The sequence below is a fragment of the Trachinotus anak genome, unplaced genomic scaffold (genome assembly GCF_046630095.1).
Source record: "Trachinotus anak isolate AG129_WGS33_773 ecotype Australia unplaced genomic scaffold, CSIRO_AGI_Tana_v1 ptg000021l, whole genome shotgun sequence".
Classification (NCBI taxonomy): domain Eukaryota; kingdom Metazoa; phylum Chordata; class Actinopteri; order Carangiformes; family Carangidae; genus Trachinotus; species Trachinotus anak.
Genome location: NW_027273872.1, coordinates 15,398,535 through 15,423,875, shown reverse-complemented (window position 1 = coordinate 15,423,875; position 25,341 = coordinate 15,398,535). Strand labels below are relative to the sequence as shown.

Genomic DNA, 25,341 nt, shown 5'->3' with positions numbered 1-25,341 from the left:
GTACGTTTCCGTGTTTCTTTTTCTTTCTGCCATCATGAACACGGTATCCACTGTCACCCATTATTCTGTACCCGAAGAAATGGAGGAAGGCTCTGTCGTTGCTAATTTAGCAACTGATCTGGGATTAGATGTAAAAACTCTGAATAAACGAAAAATGCGCATAGACGTTGTAGGCAACAAAAAGTATCTTGACATTAACAAAGACACGGGAGAGCTCTTTATTTTGGAAAGAATAGACAGAGAGTTTCTGTGCCCCTTGAAAACAGCCACGTCTTGTTTTCTTAAATTAGATGCTGCAATTGAAAACCCGATACGAATGTTTAATATTGAGGTGGAAATTGTGGATATTAACGACAACGCCCCTCATTTTCGGCGAGGAACGATGCATCTGGACATCTCTGAATCAAGCCCCATTGGAGAGAGATTCTCACTGAACAACGCTGCAGATCCAGATGTTGGGACGAATTCTGTGAAAAATTACCACCTGAGCTCAAGTGAACACTTCTCCATTGAAATTCAGACCGGGAGAGATGGGTCGAAGTTTGCAGATTTGATCCTTAAAAAGGCTTTAGACAGAGAGCAGCAGGCTGTTCATCATCTCATTCTGACTGCTGTGGACGGTGGAGTCCCCACGCGCACAGGTACAGCCAGCATCATTGTCCGCGTGCTTGATGTGAACGACAACGCCCCTTCATTTGAAAAAGACAGATACGTGGTAGATGTGATGGAAAACTCCCCGATTGGAAGTCTGGTCATCAAACTAAACGCCAGTGATTTAGATGAAGGGTCCAATTCCGATGTTGTTTATTCATATAGTTTGTATACGTCAGAGAGAACACAAAATATGTTTAACCTGAATCCAGAAAATGGTGAAATCAGAGTGAAAGAGATGATTAATTATGAAGATATTAAACTTTATGAAATGGAAATTATTGCCAGTGATAAAGGTCAAAACTCTTTATCTGGACAGTGTAAACTGACAATACAGGTGACAGATATGAACGATAATCACCCAGAAATTTCCATCAAATCCTTTCAAAGTCCTATAAAAGAAAATGAACCAATAGACACAGTGATAGCTGTAGTTAGTGTCAGTGATAAAGACTCAGGGGACAATGGAGTGGTTGACCTTCATATTCCAGATAATATGCCTTTCAAACTGAGAGAATCCTCTGATAACTATTATGAATTAGTGGTGTCAGAGCCGTTAGACCGTGAGAAGGTCCCAGAATATGAAATCACTTTCACTGTTACAGACAGAGGTTCTCCTCCTTTATCTGACAATGAAACTATGACTTTAGAGCTGCTGGATATCAATGACAATGTTCCTCAGTTCCCTCAGTCATTTTATACTATACGTGTAATGGAGAATAATGCACCTGGGGCCTTGCTCAGTTCACTCACTGCCTTTGACCCTGACCTCCATGAAAACCAGTATCTAGTTTATTTCATCCTAGAGAAGGAGATAGCCAACACCTCCATGTCCATGCTGTTCTCCATCAATCCAGAGAACGGTAATCTTTACGCTCTAAAAACTTTTGACTATGAGATTGAGAAGGAGTTTCTTTTCCACATCGAGGCCAGAGACTCTGGCTCTCCTCCACTCAGCAGTAACGTGACTGTCCACATCATTATTGTGGACCAGAACGACAACGCTCCTGTTATTGTCTCTCCATGGAGAGCACATGGCTCAGTGGTGGAGGAAAAGATCCCCAGATCCACCGATAAAGGATCTCTGGTTGCCAAGGTGATAGCCTTGGACACCGACTCGGTGCACAACTCTCGGATTACCTACCAGTTTCTGCAGGTGACTGACACCACCTTGTTCAGTCTGGATCAATACAATGGAGAGATCCGGACTATGAGGATGTTCAGTTACAGAGATCCACGCCACCAGAGACTGGTTGTTGTTGCCAAGGACAACGGGGACCCTGCTCTCTCTGCTACAGTCACCATCAAGCTGTCCACGGTGGAGACTGCTGTTAAGGCCTACTCTGACATGACTGAGGTGCCTCTGGAGTATGACATCTTCTCAGACCTCAACCTGTACTTGGTGATTGGCCTGGGCTCTGTGTCATTTCTCCTGCTGATCACCATATTGGTCACCATTGTGCTCAAGTGTCAGAAACCCAAGAGCAGCAAAGCAGCTCCTCCCTGCAGGAACAGTGTGATCAGTGAGAGGAACTCCACCATTGCAGATTCCACTCTGGTCTCCAACGATGCCTACTGGTACAGTCTGTTTCTAGCAGAGACCAGGAAAGGAAAGCTGGTGGTCAGACAGCCTCTGCCAAAGGGCTCCAGATACATCGTGTCCAGTTTACCAAGAGGCACAGGGCTGACAGAGACTAGTGACTCAGCAGCTTCCACTCTGCAGGTATGGGGAAATATGTGTTCACTGTGTGTACAATCATAAGTGACCAAAGCAGTCATGGCCTTTTTGTAAGGCTCGTGCTCAAGAAATTGCGCTCTTTTCTTTACTTTTTATGTGTGTGTGTGTGTTATCATGCATAAAAAAATAATAACCGCATCTAGATTTAGTTGCATTAATAAATAATCTGTATTTTCCCTTTCCTAAATAGATTTTCCTTGTTATTGTTGTTATTTTAGGTATTGGAAGGAGGAATGAGTTACGATGAAATCAAGTGTCCGTGTGTGTGCAAAACATGATGAAATCAAGTGTGCCACACATGGACACTTGATTTCATCATGTTTTGCACTGCTTTTACACACAGACACTTGCACATAAAACTTTCAGAACATGAAGGGAAGAGGATACAGTGATACACGCTGTCTGCCTTTGCAACCACTGTATACACATGACAAAAAAACAAACAAACCACAAAAATGTTTATACACAAATGCAAACATATAATGAATGGAAACCAGAATTCCAAGTCCCATACAAAACCCAAAGGTCGTTGCCAATTTAGTATTTAAGTTGAAAGTTAAGGGAAACTTAACTTATAGCAACTAATTTTTATGCAACTTCTACTGTTGTGAGAATGTGTTTGACATTTTAGGTAAAGCCTTAACGTTGTCTGAAACCCACTTTCACATTTGTGAAACCTTGATTGAAGACTGGTCAAATCTGGACTAGATTAGCCCAGAGAGATTTAAGAGTCCTTAAAACACGGTCTAGGATTTGTGAAACTCTTACAGTAGTTGTGAAAGTGCAAAAATAGGGAGATTTTACAGCTTTTTTCACATCTAGACCACATTGGTCCAGGTCCAGATTAAAAACTATTATACCGGGACTGGTCAAATCTTGACTATATCTCAAAGAAGCCAGAGACTCTTTAAAACACAGTTTCAGATTTGTGAAACTTTTGTTTCATCATGTAAATTTCTCTCCCTTTCATTTTTGATTCCCATGAAGAGCTCATCTATCTCACTTCACGACAAAAGTTACTTTTACCCTTTAAAATGAAATCAAAACATCTTCATAGATTGGTGAATTGGTTAATTTTCTTCTTTCAAACAAAAATTGCTGTGGTTTTCTCACCTTTCCTCTCACTTGCCACGCTCCACATCTCATTGTTTCTTCCAGTGCTATTTTCCTAACTTTTGCCAAGGTCTTTACCGTGGCCCGTGTTAGAACAATAATTTAGCCATTAATGTGCTTATATTTCATTTGATCTTTACATGAGGACATTTTGATTAAAAGGTTTCCGAAAAGGTTTTGTCAAAATTAACAACATTTGACTGAGAAATCATTTAATTCATCTTGTTTATCTGCCCACTCACAACTTCTTCTCCTGCCCACCAGTTGTCCTCATTGTGTTCTTTCCTTTACCAGTCACCTGACCTTGCAACTGCCTGCCAAAATGATCCATTATTACTGCACAGCCTAGTCATTGCCACGCTGTGGTTTATGTTTTCTAGTAGTAGCGTTGCAGCCCTTTTGTTGTGCCTGAATCTTCCTGCCTACAATTGTGATTTTGAACATTGTTAGTTTTTTTTTTTTTTTTTTTTTTTTTTTTCCTTTTTCCTGCCTGCCTTAACCCTTTACTTGTTAAACCTTGGTGTCCTGTGTCATGGCTGCTGATAGGGTCACTGCTGTTTTTAAGGCTCCTGCTTTTTGAGTTTGCTGTTGGGTCAAAGGCAGTGTTTCTCAGTTTCTACTCCTCTTATTGTCACGTATTCCTAATATAAATAGTTATTATTTTATACATTTATTATTTTATTTATTTAATTAAATTATTATAAATTGTTATACAGTTTCAAGTACCTACATAGCCCTTTAACTACTACTAAAACCTCCATATATAAGTGTGTCTTAGTTTTTCCTGCTGTACTCTTGGTCCATTTCTCAATTTCCTTCTGTCTGAATATTTGTCCTTCTTACACTTTGTACATTTCTGTCTCTCATTTTCTGTGCTTCTTTTCTTTTTTCTTTCCTTTTCTCATCTCTGTTCCCTTATTCCTGTTTCTCTGCCACTCAGTTACATGCTGTTGTTCTTTATCTGTCACTTTACTTTTCCCTTTATACTTCCCTATTCCCTTCTAACTTCCTTTTTATTTTCTCACCAGTTCTCTGTACTTTTTCCATGTACCTTTCTTTTGCTATTGTTTCTCACTGCTGTTTTCTTCTGCCCCTCCTTTCCATCTACCCCTCAACATGATATCATTTTATATCTTTTACGCTCTGTATGGAAAATATACTGACAATACAAATTTAGTGCATCAGACTTTTTTACAATGCATGCCATGTACCAGGCAGGACCAAAATGAGCTGAAACCAAGTTTCTCTCAAACCAAACTGCCACAATTCATACAATTCCTGTGTTAGGTATTTTATTCCAGAAGATACAGTCTTCTTCTCTACTTTTACATAGTGGAGTGAAAGTGAAGATGTTTGTAGCCTGCTGTAATTGTTTAGGTGAAATATTTTATAAAAACAAAGTAAAATATACTTTAAAAAAAAATGTTTGCAAATATCTCAATTATATAGAACAGAAAAAATACCAATATTTACCTACTTTAATCTTAACCACCAATAACTTATTTTTCTGAAGTATTTAAGAAACAGAAAAAAATGTGTTCATGGATACAAGTTCAAACTGCTGTCCACCTACCTCTGACAGCATCACATTTACGATGTATTTGATCCTGTCAGTGGACACCATTGCACAAACTTTAGCAGAGAGGGTGTAAAAGCTATCGAGGAAGTCTGACAGGTATTTGACTTTCCTATCCAGCTGGGTGTCATTGTCAAAGATGACTGAGACCCATCGATCTTCAAAAGTAAAGTGGGGCTGCTCCTCACCAGAGACACTGGCCTGAAAAGCATGCATTGAATAAACTCATTTTTAATGTACTTAGTCCACCCTCTTTTTCTGGGACAACAAGCCCACTTTGTTTGGCCCAACCCTGTCTCTGGAAGGTTATCACTCACCCTCATATGACAGCCATTATACAGTAACCTACTTTGCTGGTGTGCACTACACAGTATTTCCTCTGTTGTAGTATAATGTAGCATATTTAAAGATGATGTAGTGTCTAGTAGAGGAGACCAAGAGTTACACATGAAAGATTTTAATATACCTCCAGCAGAATGAATCATTATTAACCTTACTGCAGTTTCTGTAGGCTACCTTTTCATTACATTTTATTCCTTTGTGATGCATCATGTGTGTATGAATTTGGTTATTTGTCTTTAGCTACAAAGACTTTTTTGAGCTTGACCTGGTCTGATGTGGTCTATTGGTGAAAAAAGCAGTGAAATCTCCCTTTTTTGAATTTTCACAAATAGAATGAAGGTTTCACATATTTGAAAGGTTTCACAAAGTTTCAGATAGCCTTAAGGCTTGACACATGTTATGACTAACAAGCTTTTACAACAGTAAGAGATGCAGAAACGTATAATCGGTCGCTCAGCACAGTAACTTGAGTGTCCTTTATCTTCCCCTTTACTGCCGAATCGGAAACGAACTTCAGCGTCTTGTCCCTCCCAGGTAATTCGAAACCAGGAAGCAAAACGTCACCAAAGAACTTTAAGTTTCCGTGATCGATATCCACTACCAATCTAAGTTTGGAATAATATTCATCTATTGTTTTAAAAGGTTGCAAAGACTCAAACAAGACTATTTTCGTCGCTGTTCTCCACGAAAACTGTCACCGATGAGTTCATGTTCTCACGATAGTTCATTGGAGGAGGAAGATGAAATGTCGAAACGTCACTCCCTGACTACGCGTGGAGTGACGTTTGCTTGGAAGATCCTCGGCTCGTTTGTCTGTTCAACAAGAGGACAGTTTATGCACATTTCATCACATTTCCAGGCTTTGTATACGGGATCTTCATGATGGCGAAGGATATACGACCGTTATGCGGGAGAGAGTACGTTTCCGTGTTTCTTTTTCTTTCTGCCATCATGACCACGGTATCCACTGTCACCCACTACTCTGTTCCCGAAGAAATGGAGGAAGGCTCTGTCGTTGCTAATTTAGCGACTGATTTGGGATTAGACGTGAAGACGCTCAAGAGAAGGAAAATTCGCTTATACGTTGTCGGCAACAAAAAGTATCTTGACATTAACAAAGACACGGGAGAGCTGTTAATTCAAGAAAGGATAGACAGAGAGGTTTTGTGCCCCTTAAAAACAACAACATACTGCTTTCTTAAATTAGATACTACAATTGAAAACCCGATACGAATGTTTAATATTGAGGTGGAAATTATGGATATTAACGACAACGCCCCTCATTTTCGGCGAGGAACGATGCATCTGGACATCTCTGAATCAAGCCCCATTGGAGAGAGATTCTCACTGAACAACGCTGCAGATCCAGATGTTGGGACGAATTCTGTGGAAAATTACCACCTGAGCTCAAGTGAACACTTCTCCATTGAAATTCAGACCGGGAGAGATGGGTCGAAGTTTGCAGATTTGATCCTTAAAAAGGCTTTAGACAGAGAGCAGCAGGCTGTTCATCATCTCATTCTGACTGCTGTGGACGGCGGAGTCCCCACGCGCACAGGTACAGCCAGCATCATTGTCCGCGTGCTTGATGTGAACGACAACGCCCCTTCATTTGAAAAAGACAGATACGTGGTAGATGTGATGGAAAACTCCCCGATTGGAAGTCTGGTCATCAAACTAAACGCCAGTGATTTAGATGAAGGGTCCAATTCCGATGTTGTTTATTCATATAGTTTGTATACGTCAGAGAGAACACAAAATATGTTTAACCTGAATCCAGAAAATGGTGAAATCAGAGTGAAAGAGATGATTAATTATGAAGATATTAAACTTTATGAAATGGAAATTATTGCCAGTGATAAAGGTCAAAACTCTTTATCTGGACAGTGTAAACTGACAATACAGGTGACAGATATGAACGATAATCACCCAGAAATTTCCATCAAATCCTTTCAAAGTCCTATAAGAGAAAATGAACAAATAGACACAGTGATAGCTGTAGTTAGTGTCAGTGATAAAGACTCAGGGGACAATGGAGTGGTTGATCTTCATATTCCAGATAATATGCCTTTCAAACTGAGAGAATCCTCTGATAACTATTATGAATTAGTGGTGTCAGAGCCGTTAGACCGTGAGAAGGTGCCAGAATATGAAATCACTTTCACTGTTACAGACAGAGGTTCTCCTCCTTTATCTGACAATGAAACTATGACTTTAGAGCTGCTGGATATCAATGACAATGTTCCTCAGTTCCCTCAGTCATTTTATACTATACGTGTAATGGAGAATAACGCACCTGGGGCCTTGCTCAGTTCACTCACTGCCTTTGACCCTGACCTCCATGAAAACCAGTATCTAGTTTATTTCATCCTAGAGAAGGAGATAGCCAACACCTCCATGTCCATGCTGTTCTCCATCAATCCAGAGAACGGTAATCTTTACGCTCTAAAAACTTTTGACTATGAGATTGAGAAGGAGTTTCTTTTCCACATTGAGGCCAGAGACTCTGGCTCTCCTCCACTCAGCAGTAATGTGACTGTCCACATCATTATTGTGGACCAGAATGACAACGCTCCTGTTATTGTCTCTCCATGGAGAGCACATGGCTCAGTGGTGGAGGAAAAGATCCCCAGATCCACCGATAAAGGATCTCTGGTTGCCAAGGTGATAGCCTTGGACACCGACTCGGTGCACAACTCTCGGATTACCTACCAGTTTCTACAGGTGACTGACGCTACCTTGTTCAGTCTGGACCAATACAATGGAGAGATCCGGACTATGAGGATGTTCAGTTACAGAGATCCACGCCACCAGAGACTGGTTGTTGTTGCCAAGGACAACGGGGACCCTGCTCTCTCTGCTACAGTCACCATCAAGCTGTCCACGGTGGAGACTGCTGTTAAGGCCTACTCTGACATGACTGAGGTGCCTCTGGAGTATGACATCTTCTCAGACCTCAACCTGTACTTGGTGATCGGTCTGGGCTCTGTGTCATTTCTCCTGCTGATCACCATATTGGTCACCATTGTGCTCAAGTGTCAGAAACCCAAGAGCAGCAAAGCAGCTCCTCCCTGCAGGAACAGTGTGATCAGTGAGAGGAACTCCACCATTGCAGATTCCACTCTGGTCTCCAACGATGCCTACTGGTACAGTCTGTTTCTAGCAGAGACCAGGAAAGGAAAGCTGGTGGTCAGACAGCCTCTGCCAAAGGGCTCCAGATACATCGTGTCCAGTTTACCAAGAGGCACAGGGCTGACAGAGACTAGTGACTCAGCAGCTTCCACTCTGCAGGTATTAATTTTAACTCACTGCAGATTAAGCTCTTTCTCTTAAGTTTTGTGAGGAAAAGTATCTGTCCTATGGTCTATTTATTTATTTTTTGAGTAACTATTGTTTAAGGCAAGTAAAAGTGATAAAAAAGGTAAATAATAATATGTTTTGCAATTTCTACAATGGGAAATTTAATTCCAAATTAAAAAAAGCAAAAATAAGTAAAGTATCAATATACACATTGGGTAGCAGTACACAGTATAGACCCCATGCATCTTTTTCCCCTCTAACTGTGATGTTGCCTGTGTTTGTGTTTTACACTTATGGTACTTACTTACCTTACTTACTTACTTCTTCATGCAGTAGCTGACCATCAGCTGCCATAACAACAAAATTCCTCATCTATCACTCAGTCTATCATTGTTGTATTGTAAAAATTCTGTTGTCATCCCCCAAAAATGCAGTTAAGAGTTCAACTCCTAATTTCACCCGTAAGATATGATGAGTGGAAAAGTTTTATTTTTGCTGACCTAACCAGAAAATGGTTTAATTCACTTACTCACTAACTGTAAACTTTAATTCATCATTCAAATAGAAAGCCAAGAATAATCAACAAAAAGACAAATATACCAGGTTATACCATTGCTTCATAAAATATTCACTCTTTGTATTTGAATTTTTTCTGTCATTTTGTAGAGCAGGACTTGCTGAAAAGGCTATTCAGTTCAGATACATACTTGATACATTGATACATTTTTTGCACAGCATCAGTTTGTGGCCTGATATTACAGGAATGGTTGTCGTCACTGTTGTATTCACTGCAAATTAAAACACAGTCAAGTCTAAAGTAGAACAGAAACAATGCCTAAAGAGTTGTCAGACTTTTTTCAAACAAACAAGTCTGTAACTACAGAGTCTTGACTAATGACTAATAATCTTTTCTATCTAATCTAGTAGAGCTACATAGTATTTAACCAATAATGAAAACAGAATGCGCCACACAGTTGTCTCTGTCCTGAGCAATGACAGAAAGAACACAGTGTGGTGCATTTTAACACACGTGATCTCTGCTGTTTGCGTGGTGCAGGTCAAGCACAGAGTCGGAAGAACTGAAGAGTGCGGAGCTGTGTAGGGACCTTTTGTGCTCTGCATCACCACAGGACAAATACAGAAAGCTAAACCAACAGTTAAAAGTTCTGCCAGAATATAATGTAGAATAGCATCTTTCTGTCTATCTATCTATCTATCTATCTATCTATCTATCTATCTATCTATAATGGTAAGTATGCTGCTGGAAGAACAAAGAATTGCACAGCTAAATGTAAAACTGTTTTATCCCACTTTTATATGATTGATTGTAACAAGCTGAAGTATCTGTTATAAAGACACTAATCATGCATAGTCTGTGGTATACAATGCCAGGCAGAAGTTTGGACACACTTTCAGTGTCTCCAAATGTTTGACTCGTACTGTATTTCAAAGCTAACATAACATTCATAGTGCCGCGACAACAACTCTGTGATCATAGCATACACAAATACACAAATAATCCTTTTTTGTGCTTGCAGTGACCTGACCATTGAATTGCCTGTTTTTTTTCTCCCCACTCTTAAGTACCCTAAATGAGGGAAGTCCACTCTGCAGTTGGAGGTATGCAGGAGTCTTACTCCCCCGCTCCGGATGCCCTTTTTTGAATCATGTTACAGAACTTAGTGTTTGAATTATGTTTTGTGTTTGTTTTGTTCTCAGTGGATGTTTTATTTTTATTATTCCTTTGTCTTGTTTAATTTGTCTTGGAGAAGGAGATTTTTTTAATTGCAAAGGGTCACTTAGTTGACATCACATGCAGTTTGCCAAATCTTCTGTGTTAGCCTCTTCATGCCCACATTTTGGTTCCTGTTACTCATATTACAGCCCACTGAAACATGTCTGTGCAATCTAACTACCACAATATTTAACACTACTTCTGGCAATATTTTAAGATTATTTCCCCTCCCCTAACTTTTGTAGAATTTGACAGAGCCTAAACATATAGCCATAATGTCCTTGGTTGACCTCAGGGGACAAAGACATTAAGACATAAAAATCTAAATGGGACTGATTTTACAATTACATTTGAGTGCGACAGGCTGTGGTCTGTTTTGCAGACAATCAAGCAAACATGGTGATCCAGATAAACTGTTATTAAAAAAGGATTCCTGTCCTGGCCATTAGTTTGGGTGAACAAAGTGAGGGGTCAAGTATCGCCAGTCCCTGACCCACACACCTGTCCCCTTTGCTCAAGGAGTACTAATTATTCAATAAAAATAACATCAACATGTTGCTCCACCTGAAGGTCATTGATAACAGATCTAAAAAAAATCCTTCACTTCAATTAACAATGTTACCATTTGCTGGCTTTGCTATTTTCACAATCAGGCTTTTGCAGCTAATACACATGTCAAGAAAATATTGATTTGTCCTTAATTGAATCTCTATGTTCTCAAAAGGGTGCTGTGCATGTGAAGATTATTCTGTGTTCATCCCCTACTGATCCATCACTTATAGATTAGGAGTGTATCCTATTTTTGAATGTTTGAATGAGATTGGTCTGTATTATTGAATTAGCCAAAAATGTAATTCAACTGAGTGTTAATAACTTCACATATTGACACTTCTGAATTCTTGTCTCTCTGTAGTGTGAATTGTGACCTAATTCTTTGTGCAGGAGAGGCGCAAAGTGAAACCAGTCACCCAGTTACCTAGCAACCACTCTCCTTCACATAATCGTGGAGCATGGTATTCATTGATAGATGTGCTAACTCACCACTACATGTTCAAGGATCTGCCCAACCCCTTCACCCACTCTGTCTTCTGCCTGAAGCCCCTGTCTGAGTGGCAGATGTCGGCTGCATGAGATATATCAGTTTGGCCAGTCACACGACTGTCAGTGCTCTAGTTCTTCTCCAGATTTATGTAATTCTCTTGTCTTGTTGGCAGGCATCTACCACCAGCAGCAGCAGTTCCACATAAGGCCACACACCTCCAGCTACAAACTGGATCTACGTTGACAGGAAAGCTTCACAGAGGAAAGGAGAAACCCCTGCCCCCAACCCACCCCATGTCCTTCCTGCTCAGTCTGGTGCCTGTTCTTCATCTTGTGTAGTTGTCAAATTTTAACACCAAATGGGCTGTGGTGGCTAATCAAAGACACGACCCTCCCCCACTCTGTCTTTAAGAACATTTAAAAAATCAACAATGCCTCCCTGTCCATTGAGTATGCATGATAAGGCTGCATGGCTTCAACCACACTCCAAGACCTTCTTACAAAAAATTTTCAAGAGGAGACACGTGCAAAGAAACAGACTGTACAAAAAAATTGCATCAGTGGATTTTCAAAGAAGCCACAACAAAGATGAATAGAGTGGACACGGAAATGTTGAAATGCCTTTAAGACTGTTTTCTCTCTCTATAAAAGAAACACATGTTGGATATTTCATTTTTAACCTCTGTGCTTTGTCTTGCCCCATAACAGCATTGATGTATTATATATATCAGTTAACTAAGAAGTGAAACAGCACAATTAACTAAATATGAGAAAAGCACCAACATACATTTTTTAAGTGTGTAACTAACAGGAATCAGTATTTTATAAATGTGGTAGCTTTCAGTAGTTTTTTGTTTTGTACTTAACTTTATGCTTTATATATGAGCTAGGCCTGATATATGAATGAGAGTGCTAAGAGATTAAACTAAGTTCACCAGTACATCAAATAGAAGAGTGAGGCCTCTAGCCATTATGTATCTGCCTTTCAGTTGTTTTTGCATGGAATAATCAAAGTACTTTGATAGTTTTAGATATTTTCTGATATTGAGCAATCCATTGTCTGCAGTTAGGCATCATGGCTTAGACTTTTTCAAAACAAGATGGAATATAACATTTTAATGGGACCACGTTAACAAGTATAACAGTATTATACTTTCTGATAAAGAAGTCCTAAGATCTTCAGAGAGAGTCAACTGATTTGTAATTTCATTCCTGTTACCTAGGCAAAAGGAAAATGGCTGGCAGCAGTGGGAATTTTTTTTTTATGGATTTAGAAAGTTAAGTGTACTCTCAAGTGTACAGTCAGTGTGTTTGAATGTTACGTCCACTAGGACATTAGTGGAGAATATGAGTCTAGGTGATTAAACTGAATACAAGTAAACACAGTTAGTCTTTGTGAATGGATTAATAAATGTCTCATTATAACTACTTACACAAACATTACCATGTACTTTCACTTTTTTGATTTTTAAAGTCAACTCTGTTATTAATTTTTAACATTTTCTGAGACTATGTAAGAAGTTGAAAACTCAGAACTGAACATTAAGACTTTATGTTTATGTTACAATACTGAAACAACATAATTGTGATTGATTTTACTCAATGAAAGCTGTGCTCATGTGTATTACTGGCTACTTTATGTATCTGTATATGCAACACATACACAGAGATACAGATGTGACTGACAAACAGTATATCATATTTCTGTATCTATACATATGCCTTTCCATTGCAATATCAATGCTGAACTGAAACAAATAAAGTGTAACTCTTGTGCCATAAGATTTATGGGCCAACTAGTATGTGAAACTGTAAAACAATCAGACATCATGTAGTCAAACTCTTTAGCACAGCTCACATTGCATTACTTGTGTAGAATTGTAATGTGTTACAGGAAAACATACAGTATGTGCTTTTGTACAGTGGTACTTTTATGGTGCAATATGTAACAACTTGTGTAATGTGGGCTGATTGTATGCTATGGTCTGGTCTGTATGATATTAAACACAGAAACAAAATAGAACAAAGTTAATGTTGCTCTTCTTAATCTCTTGAGTTTTGCATCAAAAGGCATAATCTCCCTTTGGGACAGCTGCATTACTGTAATTCTGGTCTATTTTAAAGAAATTTTATGTTAACATCCTAATTGACATAAACTAGGTCAAAGTCAGATGATATTTGTGTTGACAATGTTATTAGGTTAAATACCTGTCCAACTATTGTGATTTAGCTAACCAACTTACCCTTATTATGCTCAATTTCAGGTTCATACTTTCATTTGGGTGTCTTGTGTCCCAGTCTGTTTCCCCATCGAAATCTGCCCCCCCCCCAGCCCAGCCACCATGCAAACAGTGAGCGAAGCACACATTGATGTAAAGCTCGTTCTTTTTAGCCTGATATTGCTCAAAGTCCTCATCATAACAGGGGGGAATGCATCCTGACAGCTGGAAACCAAATTTACTGGACTTACCAGATTTGTGATCTTCCCTTCCTATTAAAGTCACAGAGAACAGTATCTGACACCAACATTCCCAGCTGTCAGGATGTGTCCCCCCCCCCCCCCCCCCCCCCCCCCCCCCCCCCCCCCCCCCCCCCTCTTATGATAGGGAAATTAACAGGACTTACTTTTTATGGGTAGACAAGTCAGCAGGATGAATTTGAGAGATTTGTGATCTTGTGCACCTACTTTCACCCTCTAGCTGAACTAGCCCCCGTGTCTTTAAAAAACCCTGTTTTACATTTGTCTTTACAGGTACATTTGTGAACAGGGACCTACAGATCCCAATGAAGTAAAAAAGTATTTGTTGTGCCAAGCTACACTGGTAACGTGTAGCATGTGCATGCAGCACAATATGTAATGTAAACACTTACAGTCATGTCAGACCAGTGACATCATAATGAGGCAGCAACCTGTAATAGACTCATCACAATCTCAACATATTTGAAGTAATTGCACATCCTCTAAAGTAATTAGTATTTGCCATTTGCTCAGGTACAAGTGTACAAAGGCACTGGGATTCTTGTGCAGATTTCTCAGTTAAGTAATAGAAAAACACAATAAAAGATTAGATTAGATTAGATTAGATTAGATTAGATTAGATTAGATTTAATTGTCAATGCACAGAGTATAAGTACTGAGACAATGAAATGCAGTTCAGCATCTAACCAGAAGTGCAAAAAGCAGTACTGTATAGAGGTATATGAATAACTGAGAAGTATATATGAATATACTAAGATAAATACATTATGAATGGCATAACAGAACAGAGTGAAATGAATACACTAAATTATATGCAGCATGTGCATCAGTTATAGTAGGCAATTGCACCCCTGTGGAGGTGAACAGAGTTTTTTTTCTCCCACCACCTTTTTCCAAAACCACAAAGACCACAAAGATTTTTTCAAAGATGATATCCATCAAGTGGACAATGCTCCAGTCCAACATTTGACATGGACAAAGACTTTGATTTATATTTTTTTCTTTTTTATGTACGTATCGCGGAACAATGAGTCAAGTCTGTTTAAATTTTTCTTATTCAGACATGTTACACTTTATATAACTTTTTTGTTATTCTCAGATATATTTATGTATTTTTACTTTATTTATTATGTGTTGAAAATAGTGCAAAACTGAAGTGCAATAGCAAATATAACATGTACTAAATAAAGGAAAAATAAAGGATAAAGGGAAAAATAAAGAAATGTAATACTTACAGAATGTTGACTCAGTCTTCACTGGCTTGGCTCTGCATCTCCCTTGCTGGCCTTTGGGAAGCACACTTTGAAGAGAGGATATTCAGCAGATGTTCAGCAGATGTCTTGTCGACGGGCAGTGTAGGGTAGGCAGATAGAGTCTTTAAGTATAGTAAAGAGAAAATCAAATATGTAAATAATTGCAGAAACGGTACACATGTTCACAAGTTGTAAATAGCAAAATGAAGGATGAACCTGCCTCCCAAGATGGCAATGGAGAAAAAGTTTTGCAACGTCCTTCAGGATTCTCATGTTTGTGACCTTCTCCAGCTTGTAGAAGGAGCTGCTAAAAAGAACAAAAAAAATTATATATTACACCATGATACCACTTCTTAGTAGTACTTAGTACTCCTCTTAGACAGTATTTGCAATTAATTTATAAAATGTAATTAATTGAATGAGTAGGTGTGACTAAAGGTCCTAGAATATTTATGATCACCAATTATAAAAAGAGGAGTCATGTGATAATGTACATAACAAATGCACCTACAAAAAAAAGAAAATGTACCCTGTGTGTGTGTTTCCACCAATATCTTTTTTCTACAGCCTCACTGATTCAAGAACACAAGCTGTCATTATGGACTTCCCCACCGCTGGAATGTAAGTATAGATTAAAACAAAACTTCCTTCTTTTATTATATTTAAGATTAAGACATTAATAACAAAGACAAACAGGAATCTATAACATAGCACCCAAAATATCTGCAAGGCAAATTCATCTATAATGAATTCTGGATAACAAGACATTCATCTTTTCCTTATGTAACTACTTCAGCTAAATAATAAATTGTTTTTTTTTCAGACAGAAAGTTTTTTCTGTCTGAAAAAGAGTAACAACCTACTTATAGGCTAAAAGTTCTGTCTGTGCTTTCAAAGAACAGGTGAAAGATGGCACACTCTGTCCCAACCTCAGCAGTACTGTAGCATTGCACTAACATTGTGCTAACATGCAACTATTAGGACTTTAACTTCAAACTCTGCAGCAGTGCTTTTCTGCCACAAAAGATTGGTTGTGGACTTACTGAGTGTTTTTAAAATAAACATCATTGTATCCATTGGAATATTCATACAAGTAGTCATGGTAGCAGTGATACTGCATAAGAATGTTCTGATATTTCTTACAACAAAATAAACAACAACTTTCTGTCTTTAACATTTTAGTTAAATACTGTTAAAAGCAGCACAGCTTACCTACAACAATAAATATGTCTTTTTATGTGTCCTGGTTCACTTTCAGCAAGAATACATCACTTGAACATTTTAAGAATTAGGATTTTTGATTTAAAATACTTATCCAGGGGGCAATATTCTCTTTACATGCTTTCACATTTAAGTCATTACTTATAGCCTACCTTTTTATATATCCATCTATCCAGACAGACATTTTAGGAAGTGCATTAAAATACCTTTCTCATATATAATGGCAATGGAGACAGGCTCCAGCTATGTGCCCCTTCTGGGCTGTCTGCTATCAGCACATCCACCTTGCGTGAGGACACTATGGCCATCTTTATTCTGCAAAGAAAAACAATGACAAAAATAATTAACATTTATAGGAAAGCAGCAACCACATTGTGTCTCAACTGAAGCTCTAAATATGGTCTGATGAATTGTGTGTTGAAATTTGAAAAGCTAATTTAGTGTATAGTTATCATATGAAGATGCATTTTATTTATCATACTGTGATATACAAATTCATCAGTAGGTTTAGTTAAATGTTAACACTGTTTTACAGACAATGCATGTTTGCAGGATTATTTTTTTCTGAATGTGGCCTAGTGAATGTGTCTGTCTCTGTCTCATTGTGTGTGTGTGCGTAAACATGACCTCATCTCTCTGGGGAGATGAGGTCATACATGTGCAGGAGCGATTGAAATTGTAATCCCACAGGATGAATTATTTTGATTTAATATCCTCCGTACCCCCAAATCTTAGCAGCACTTGTTTAACACTCAAGGCTAGTGTCTTTGTGATGTCTTTTAAATAAAGAAAGAATTAATGCTTTTATATGGGGTCTGGTCTAGCTAATATTTGTTAGGTTGCAGTAAAGTGAGATAAGAATCATTTCTTGGTTTCCTTTCTTATCACCATCTGACCCTGAGAGGAGACGCTCACACTGCCTGTTGTCTGCAGCACTGGTCCTCTGAGAGAGAAGTACACTGATACATGACATAACAATGCACCCATGTGGAACAAAACACTAGAACAACCACCAGCTGGCACTAGTAGGCTAACACATACACACTATACATCGTGCTGTGATGTATCTTATTTATTAGCATATAGGCCTGTGTGGGGTCTTTCTATGATTTTTTGAAATATTAAGGTAAAATGATGGAGAAGGGTAACTTGTATCTTACATATTTTAGAGAGTTCACAAATTCAGGATGTGTGTATACAGCTGACTTTCTTTGTCTGCAGCATTCATAGCTCCTCCATCCCTCCCCCTCTGCGCCCTTCCTTCCTGGGAGCGTGCTTGCTTTCAGCACCACGGACAGCGACCTGCCTAATGGAGCTGTGTTGTCATGGTGACGTGCTGTCTGTTCGCTGGAGCCGCCTGTAATTTCATATTCTGACAACAACACCCCCCACCCAACTGCACGGGTCAGCATCCGCAGCTTGCAGACATCAGATGAGCATTCCCTGCGAAACATCACCGCCTCCTTTGCCTAACAACAGCAGATTATGAAGGGAATGAGGTTCTTTAAAACAATGCAGGCAGAACATCGGAGGACACGATGAACAATGCGGCAGCGCACATGCACGCGCACATGCGCGCGCACGTATACGTTTGGCCTAAATCACCAATACGTAGCCATAGCAGGTGGGAGGGGTGCGTAGAGTCGGGTTTTTTTTTTTATTATGTAGGTCACCTTGTTTCCTAGCTGCTGTTAGTATGGGTATAATTTTTGTCTTTTCTTTCATATTTTTTTCTGGATTTTGTCATGCGGTGCTGCAGTGTGGACAGACCACTGCAATGGGAACAAAGCACAGTTACATATGATCAGTGTAGAGCTGCCATGGGGCTCATCAGAGCAGCACTTGCGGGTTTAATCCATGAGATGTCACTGCTCACCACAGCAATAGGAGGCAGGTTGTGGGAGTGTGCTGGGCAAACCACAGAGAGTTTAAAGAGATAGAATGTGAATATCAGCTCTACTTATATTATCACCAACACAACGAAAAATAGGTAAAGTTTTATCTTATGGGTCCATGATTTTCGAATAATTTACAATGCATTTTCAATGAGTTTCCTGGAAAGAACAGTGTAATTTGGCCCCAAATTTAAAAAAAAAAAACAGAGCCAGTGTTAAGTTGATACACGTTCAACTCATTAATTAGTTTTAATTGAAACCATTATCAGGGAGTCTTTTGGCCACAGTTCAGCCGGTCAGCTGGGACATAAAACTGCGAGATTTGTCAAGAAAAAGCACATAATTCAACATATGTGGTGAATAAAAATAATAAGTGACAATGAATGAATATTTATCTGTTTGACAAAATTAAAGGTCATCTGTTCAGCAACAGTGATTTTGATGACAACTATTTGTGGGAAATAGATATTCAGCAGGACAAAATGAAATAACATAACTTGAACACAGACATTTTGGAAAGAGAAGCCCAACCTTTATATAAAGACCATTTTCATGACTGGTGTGCGTATAACTACTTCTACACAAGTGGGACGGTTTTTCAGCGAAAACACAGGTTAAACTGGAAGGAACCCTTTTATCGTCACAGCAGCATCGCTGCAGTGACAATAGGTGGTGCTGTTACACTATATATCACCACAGTGGTTGTGTGTGTGAGGGGTGCATCTTTTTTATGTGCATTCAATACCAAAAGAGAGCGACTGAAAGAACGCACTGAGCAGACTTCATCCTTTTGCTACAATGATGGTTCTCGCAGACCTTTATTGTTTATTATCACTAACAACAAACTGAAAATCCTACAAGAACTTTGCCGACGGATTAAAGACCGTTGATTTAAGGGCTTTTTGCCAAACCATGGCGATGACGGGAATCAAAGGACAATGGCTGGATGTGTGGATTTGCTTTTGTCTATCATTCCTGGTCGGGATTCAGTTGGAAGGGATATCTGCTCAAATAAGATATTCCATTCAGGAAGAATTAAAATCGGGGACGGCAGTTGGAAATGTGGCGAAAGACCTTGGGTTAGATCTTGGAAGATTGGCAGACAGAAATCTTCGCGTTGTGTCGGGAACAAAGCAGGATCTGTTTAAGGTAAATCCCAGAGATGGAGTTTTGTTAGTCAACCAGAGAGTAGATAGAGAGGAGCTATGTGCAATAACTGTTCCATGCATCACAAATCTGAAAGCAGTTGTAGAAAATCCCCTCGAGATGCATCAGGTTATTGTTGAAATACTCGATGTAAACGACAATTCACCGAAATTTCCCGAGGAAAACTACACATTAGAGGTGTTGGAGTCCGCAGTAGTTGGATCCCGATTTCAAGTCGAAGGAGCCCACGACTTGGATGTTGGTTTGAATTCCTTACAGTCCTATAAGCTAAACCATAACCAGTATTTTCGTTTGGAAACGGAGGAATTTGGGGAGGATGGAAAAGTTCCATTCCTGATTTTACAGCGACCTCTGGATAGAGAACAGACTGCTCAAGTCTGGTTACTATTAACAGCCACAGATGGAGGGAAACCCTCAAAATCTGGTACAATTAATATCACTGTTATTGTGTCTGATGTAAATGACAACTCACCAGTGTGTGATAAACAGAAATACACCATAACAATAAAGGAAAACGCACCTCCAGGGACATTCCTGCTGACAGTAAATGCATCTGACTCGGATGAGGGGATGAACGGTGAGATAGAATATACTTTAAGGAATAAATTTAGAGGACTCTCATCTGACCCGTTTGATTTGGATAGCAGAACTGGCAGACTAACAGTTAAAGAGGGCCTTGATTACGAAGAAAAGCAAGTCTATGAGATTAAGGTACTGGCTGCTGACAAAGGAGCCGTGTCTCTGTCCACGCACTGCAACGTGGTTGTTAGAGTGGAAGACGTGAATGATAACCAACCCGAAATAGAGATCACATCCCTTTCAAGTCGAATTCCAGAGGATGCACCTCTTGGCACGGTGGTGGCGTTGATGGGTGTGACGGACCTTGACTCAGGTGTGAATGGACAGGTGGTCTGCAGTGTGCCCAGCCATTTACCTTTTGAATTAAAGCCATCTCCTGACGGGCAGTCATACTCTTTGGTCACCCAGGACTTACTGGATAAGGAAACAATACATATGTATGACATTACAGTAACGGCCAAAGACTTAGGGAGACCCTCTCTTTCATCTACGATGGTGATACAAGTAGATGTGCTAGATGTTAATGATAACAGTCCTATGTTCACTGAAAACCCATATACTTTTTATGTGCCTGAAAATAACAAGGCCGGGATGTCAATTTTTTCAGTGGCCGCAATAGATGCTGATGGGGGTGAAAATGCGGCGGTCACATATTCACTCGATCGAAAGAGTGCGGGGCCAACTGTGACCTCATTTTTAAATATAAACCAAGCGAATGGCACGATTTCAGCGCTGAAAAGTTTTGACTTTGAAACATTAAAAACATTCCAATTCCAAGTTGTTGCGTCAGATTCTGGAACTCCGTCACTAAGCAGCAACGTCACAGTGAACGTCTTCATTCTGGATCAGAACGACAACGCTCCAGTCATCCTGTATCCAGTCAGCTCCAACGGTTCTGCTGAAGGTGTGGAGGAGATTCCCCGCAATGTGAACGCAGGACACTTGGTGACTAAAGTCAGAGCCTATGACGCTGATATAGGATATAACGGCTGGTTACTGTTTTCACTGCAGGAAGTTACTGACCACAGTCTCTTTGGTTTGGACCGCTATACAGGACAGATCAGAACACTTCGCTCATTCACAGAGACAGACGACGCCCAGCATAAACTGCTCATACTGGTCAAAGACAATGGGAACGTTTCCCTCTCAGCAACAGCTACTGTGATTGTCAAACTTGTGGAGCCAAAAGAAGCTTTTGCAGCATCTGATGTTAAAAGTTCAGCAAAAGACAGTGAAGATAATAATGTGACTTTTTATCTGATGATAACTTTGGGCTCAGTTTCAGCACTTTTTCTCATCAGTATCATTGTGCTGATTGCAATGCAGTGCTCAAAATCCACTGACTATACTTCTAAATATCTACAAGAGACTAATTATGATGGGACACTGTGCCACAGCATCCAGTACAGATCTGGAGACAAACGCTACATGTTAGTTGGACCCAGAATGAGTATAGGATCTACTATAGTCCCTGGCAGCCATGCGAATACACTCGTGCTTCCTGACAGGAGGAGAACATCTGAGGAGGTAAATGTTTTTTCAATTAATCAAATGACATCTGATGCATTGACACACTGTTATTGAATTGTTGTCCCTACATTTATATAAGTTGATACACTTTTCCTTTTGTGTTTTTCTTTGATCTTTTGACTCTGCTGGTGTAAAGTGTCGCTGCCCATGGTGGTGAAATTTTGCTCTCGGTTTTTTTCTTCAATATTTATTTAAATGTATTTTTTCTTGGCAGCACGATTAGGGCAAATAGAACTAAGTGAATAATCACCTGAAGTATTGTTCTGAATAAAGTCTGTGTTCCACATTTAGTTAGTATCCCCATATCTGGACACATGTTTAGGTTTAACCAAAGCGAATCCATAGTTTATTGAATTTTCAGTGCGTGTCTCCTGTTCTGTGCTGCATTGATTACATTACCCCGAGATAATTTGAGGATGACGAGGTGTGCATGTCACTTAACAATACATGAAAACAATGCATATAATTTAAAGTGTTATTGTTTGTCTCGTTAGTTGTTCAATAACCATATATCAGAGTCACAGCGTGATTGGAGGCTGCTGAGAAACATACAAGACATGTTGGTGATTTGCTGGAAGAGGCAGACCTTTTAATTAGCTCATCGCTTTTCTACTGGACTATGGGCGGCATATACTGCAATAAAAGTCCCGAGCGAAGGGGGTGGTATAGTAAAACACTTGAGAATTCATACTGTATTATAGCCAAGGGGCCACATGGTGTCAGTGTGGCCTAAATGATGGTTGTATTGCTCAATCTGCACAGGCCCTGCCCATCCCTGGCTCATCTCTGGTGGGGGTGGTATGCTTACAGAGTACACATCGTAGACTACGTATCAAGTTATATAAAAATCGATTCATATTTATGCGTGAATTCTTCCATTAGAGGATGGTGAAACGGATCTAATTGGACTGACTCGATTAGCAACTGGATCACTGTATTTACTTCAAAGAAAGCCGCCTGATCCGCCTTCTTTACTTCACAATGGGAAGACGAGGACAAAGGCGCCGAGTGAACTGCTGCTCGGTTGCAGGGATTTTGTTGCTGTGCTTTGTGGAGCGGGTTCTGGCTCAGCTAAAATACTCTGTCCCAGAAGAAGTGCGAGTGGGATCCCCTGTTGGAAATGTTGCCAAAGATTTAGGTCTTGACACAAGCACCTTGACAGACAGGCGGTTTCGTATTGTTTCGGGTCCAAATCATGCTCTGTTTCAGTTAAATCAGAACAACGGAGCCTTGTATGTTGGGAAACGTATGGACCGCGAGCAGCTCTGTGATGGAACCAAGGTTTGCCTGATAAACCTGAAAATTGTTGTCGAAAGCCCACTGGAAATACATTATGTTGGTGTTGAAATAACGGATGTTAATGACCATTCACCGACGTTTCCAGAAAAGGAGCAGCGACTTGAAATAGCAGAGCATACTCCTCCAGGTACTCGTTTCCAAATTCATGCCGCCAGAGACCCTGATGTGGGTACACAGTCAGTTCGATTATACAAGTTGAATCCAAATGATTTGTTTGATACAGACGTGAGAGACAGTGACGAGGACAAGATACCATTTTTAGTGTTGAAAAAGCCTTTGGACAGGGAGCAAAAGGCAGAACATCGGTTAGTATTAACGGCGCTTGATGGAGGCAGTCCCTCCAAATCAGGGAGCCTTAATTTAACTATCACCGTGCTAGATGCAAATGATAATCGCCCTGTGTTCAGCAAAGATACTTATAGTGTGTCATTAGATGAAAATGTCCCGATAGGAACTCTAGTAATACAATTAAATGCTACAGATTTAGATGAAGGCTCGAACAGCGAAATTGAATATTCCTTTGGAAAAACACAAAAGAAGAAAGTGCATGATGCCTTTGAATTAGACAGTGTCACTGGTGAGATTCGAGTTAAAGGAAAAGTGGACTTTGAGGACACAGAGATTTACAGATTAGATTTGCAGGCTGCAGATAAGGGTCAACCACCTTGGACGGCCGAAAGTAGAGTTGTGATAAAAATTAGAGATGCGAATGATAACGAGCCAGATATTGAAGTTACATCATTGTCCAACAATGTCCCCGAAGATTCAAAGCCGGGCACTGTTATCTCTCTCATTAGTGTGACGGACAGAGATTCAGGTGTTAATGGAAAAGTTATTTGTAAAATATCTGATAATGTTCCGTTTGATTTGACGCCATCCATTGAGGAGAACATGTACTCTCTTGTCACGAAAGGAAGTTTAGACCGAGAAATTGTGTCTCATTATGACATCACGATAACAGCAACTGACTGTGGGGAACCTCCACTTTACTCTGCAAAAACCTTGCGTGTTCAGGTGTCAGATGTAAATGACAACAGACCAGTTTTTAGTCAGAATCCAGTTGAACTTTATTTGGTAGAAAACAATGCACCGGGTTCCTTAATAACTGCTGTAACTGCTACTGATAATGATCTGAATGAAAATGCAGCGATCACATACCGTATAATGAGAGGGGATGGGCTGCAGGGTGATATGACATCTTTCCTCAATGTAAATTCGGAAAACGGACAAATATCCGCGCTAAAGAGTTTTGACTTTGAAACACTGAAAACTTTCCAGTTCCACGTTGTTGCGTCAGATTCTGGAACTCCGTCACTAAGCAGCAACGTCACAGTGAACGTCTTCATTCTGGATCAGAACGACAACGCTCCAGTCATCCTGTATCCAGTCAGCTCCAACGGTTCTGCTGAAGGTGTGGAGGAGATTCCCCGCAATGTGAACGCAGGACACTTGGTGACTAAAGTCAGAGCCTATGACGCTGATATAGGATATAACGGCTGGTTACTGTTTTCACTGCAGGAAGTTACTGACCACAGTCTCTTTGGTTTGGACCGCTATACAGGACAGATCAGAACACTTCGCTCATTCACAGAGACAGACGAGGCCCAGCATAAACTGCTCATACTGGTCAAAGACAATGGGAACGTGTCCCTCTCAGCAACAGCTACTGTGATTGTCAAACTTGTGGAGCCCAAAGAAGCTTTTGCAGCATCTGATGTTAAAAGTTCAGCAAAAGACAGTGAAGATAATAATGTGACTTTTTATCTGATGATAACTTTGGGCTCAGTTTCAGCACTTTTTCTCATCAGTATCATTGTGCTGATTGCAATGCAGTGCTCAAAATCCACTGACTATACTTCTAAATATCTACAAGAGACTAATTATGATGGGACACTGTGTCACAGCATCCAGTACAGATCTGGAGACAAACGCTACATGTTAGTTGGACCCAGAATGAGTATAGGATCTACTATAGTCCCGGGCAGCCATGCAAATACACTAGTGCTCCCTGACAGGAGGAGAACATCTGAGGAGGTAAGACATATTTCGATTTCAGTTTAAGTTATTGTTCATGAACTCACAAAGACTTTACTGTGGGTTACATTCAGATAATTTCCTCCTGACAGATAAGATGACCTTTAGAAACATGAAAAACAATGAATGTTTACTACTAAGAGTTCTTCAATTGTTGTATGCCAAATGCATTCAAGTCTTACCAATGTAACTAATGGCTCTCTTAAATTTAGAAAATGTGCTGAGGCTACTAACATGACACCATCATGATGCTATCAATGCTTTCTGTCCTAGTGCTGTCCAAGGTGCTGAAGTGTAGCTTTGGTGGTATTGGTCACACTGTGGTGACCGACGCTGGGATTTGAGTTGAAGTTCGTTTATGTCTTTTTTTAAAGCAACATTGTTAGGC

General features: G+C 39.8%; 4 protein-coding genes across 10 annotated transcripts in view; all 4 read left to right on the top strand.

The window, feature by feature from the left end:
• The window catches only part of LOC139637842 (protocadherin alpha-C2-like), a 47,050-nt gene extending 33,527 nt beyond the window's left edge, over positions 1-13,523 (top strand). For 2 of the 7 annotated variants that reach the window (XM_071506755.1, XM_071506758.1), the window contains exons 2-3: positions 10,305-10,340; positions 11,670-13,523. In XM_071506755.1, the coding sequence (XP_071362856.1) occupies positions 10,305-10,316 (12 nt within the window). In that variant the 3' untranslated portion in view covers positions 10,317-10,340; positions 11,670-13,523. Of the gene's footprint in view, positions 1-5,893; positions 8,712-10,304; positions 10,341-11,669 lie in introns of those variants that run through there. The other 5 variants (XR_011694696.1, XM_071506753.1, XM_071506756.1 and 2 more) reach the window with 4 other exon arrangements.
• LOC139637849 (protocadherin alpha-C2-like) lies at positions 7-2,525 on the top strand. The gene has a single exon (XM_071506766.1). The coding sequence runs from the start codon at positions 35-37 to the stop codon at positions 2,411-2,413; it is 2,379 nt and encodes a 792-aa protein (XP_071362867.1). The 5' UTR covers positions 7-34; the 3' UTR covers positions 2,414-2,525.
• Positions 13,524-18,926: 5,403 nt separating the features above from the next.
• LOC139606313 (protocadherin alpha-4-like) lies at positions 18,927-22,503 on the top strand. Its single transcript, XM_071458401.1, has one exon. The coding sequence runs from the start codon at positions 19,257-19,259 to the stop codon at positions 21,672-21,674; it is 2,418 nt and encodes an 805-aa protein (XP_071314502.1). The 5' UTR covers positions 18,927-19,256; the 3' UTR covers positions 21,675-22,503.
• On the top strand, positions 22,504-25,243 carry LOC139606314 (protocadherin alpha-3-like). The gene has a single exon (XM_071458402.1). It carries the CDS (start codon positions 22,602-22,604, stop codon positions 24,978-24,980), a length of 2,379 nt encoding a protein of 792 aa, XP_071314503.1. The 5' UTR covers positions 22,504-22,601; the 3' UTR covers positions 24,981-25,243.
• Positions 25,244-25,341: the final 98 nt, after the last annotated feature.

Coding starts and splice junctions, on each gene's coding strand:
- LOC139606313 (XM_071458401.1), top strand. CDS start 19,257: ATGGCGATGACGGGAATCAAAGGACAATGGCTGGATGTGTGGATTTGC.
- LOC139606314 (XM_071458402.1), top strand. CDS start 22,602: ATGGGAAGACGAGGACAAAGGCGCCGAGTGAACTGCTGCTCGGTTGCA.
- LOC139637849 (XM_071506766.1), top strand. CDS start 35: ATGAACACGGTATCCACTGTCACCCATTATTCTGTACCCGAAGAAATG.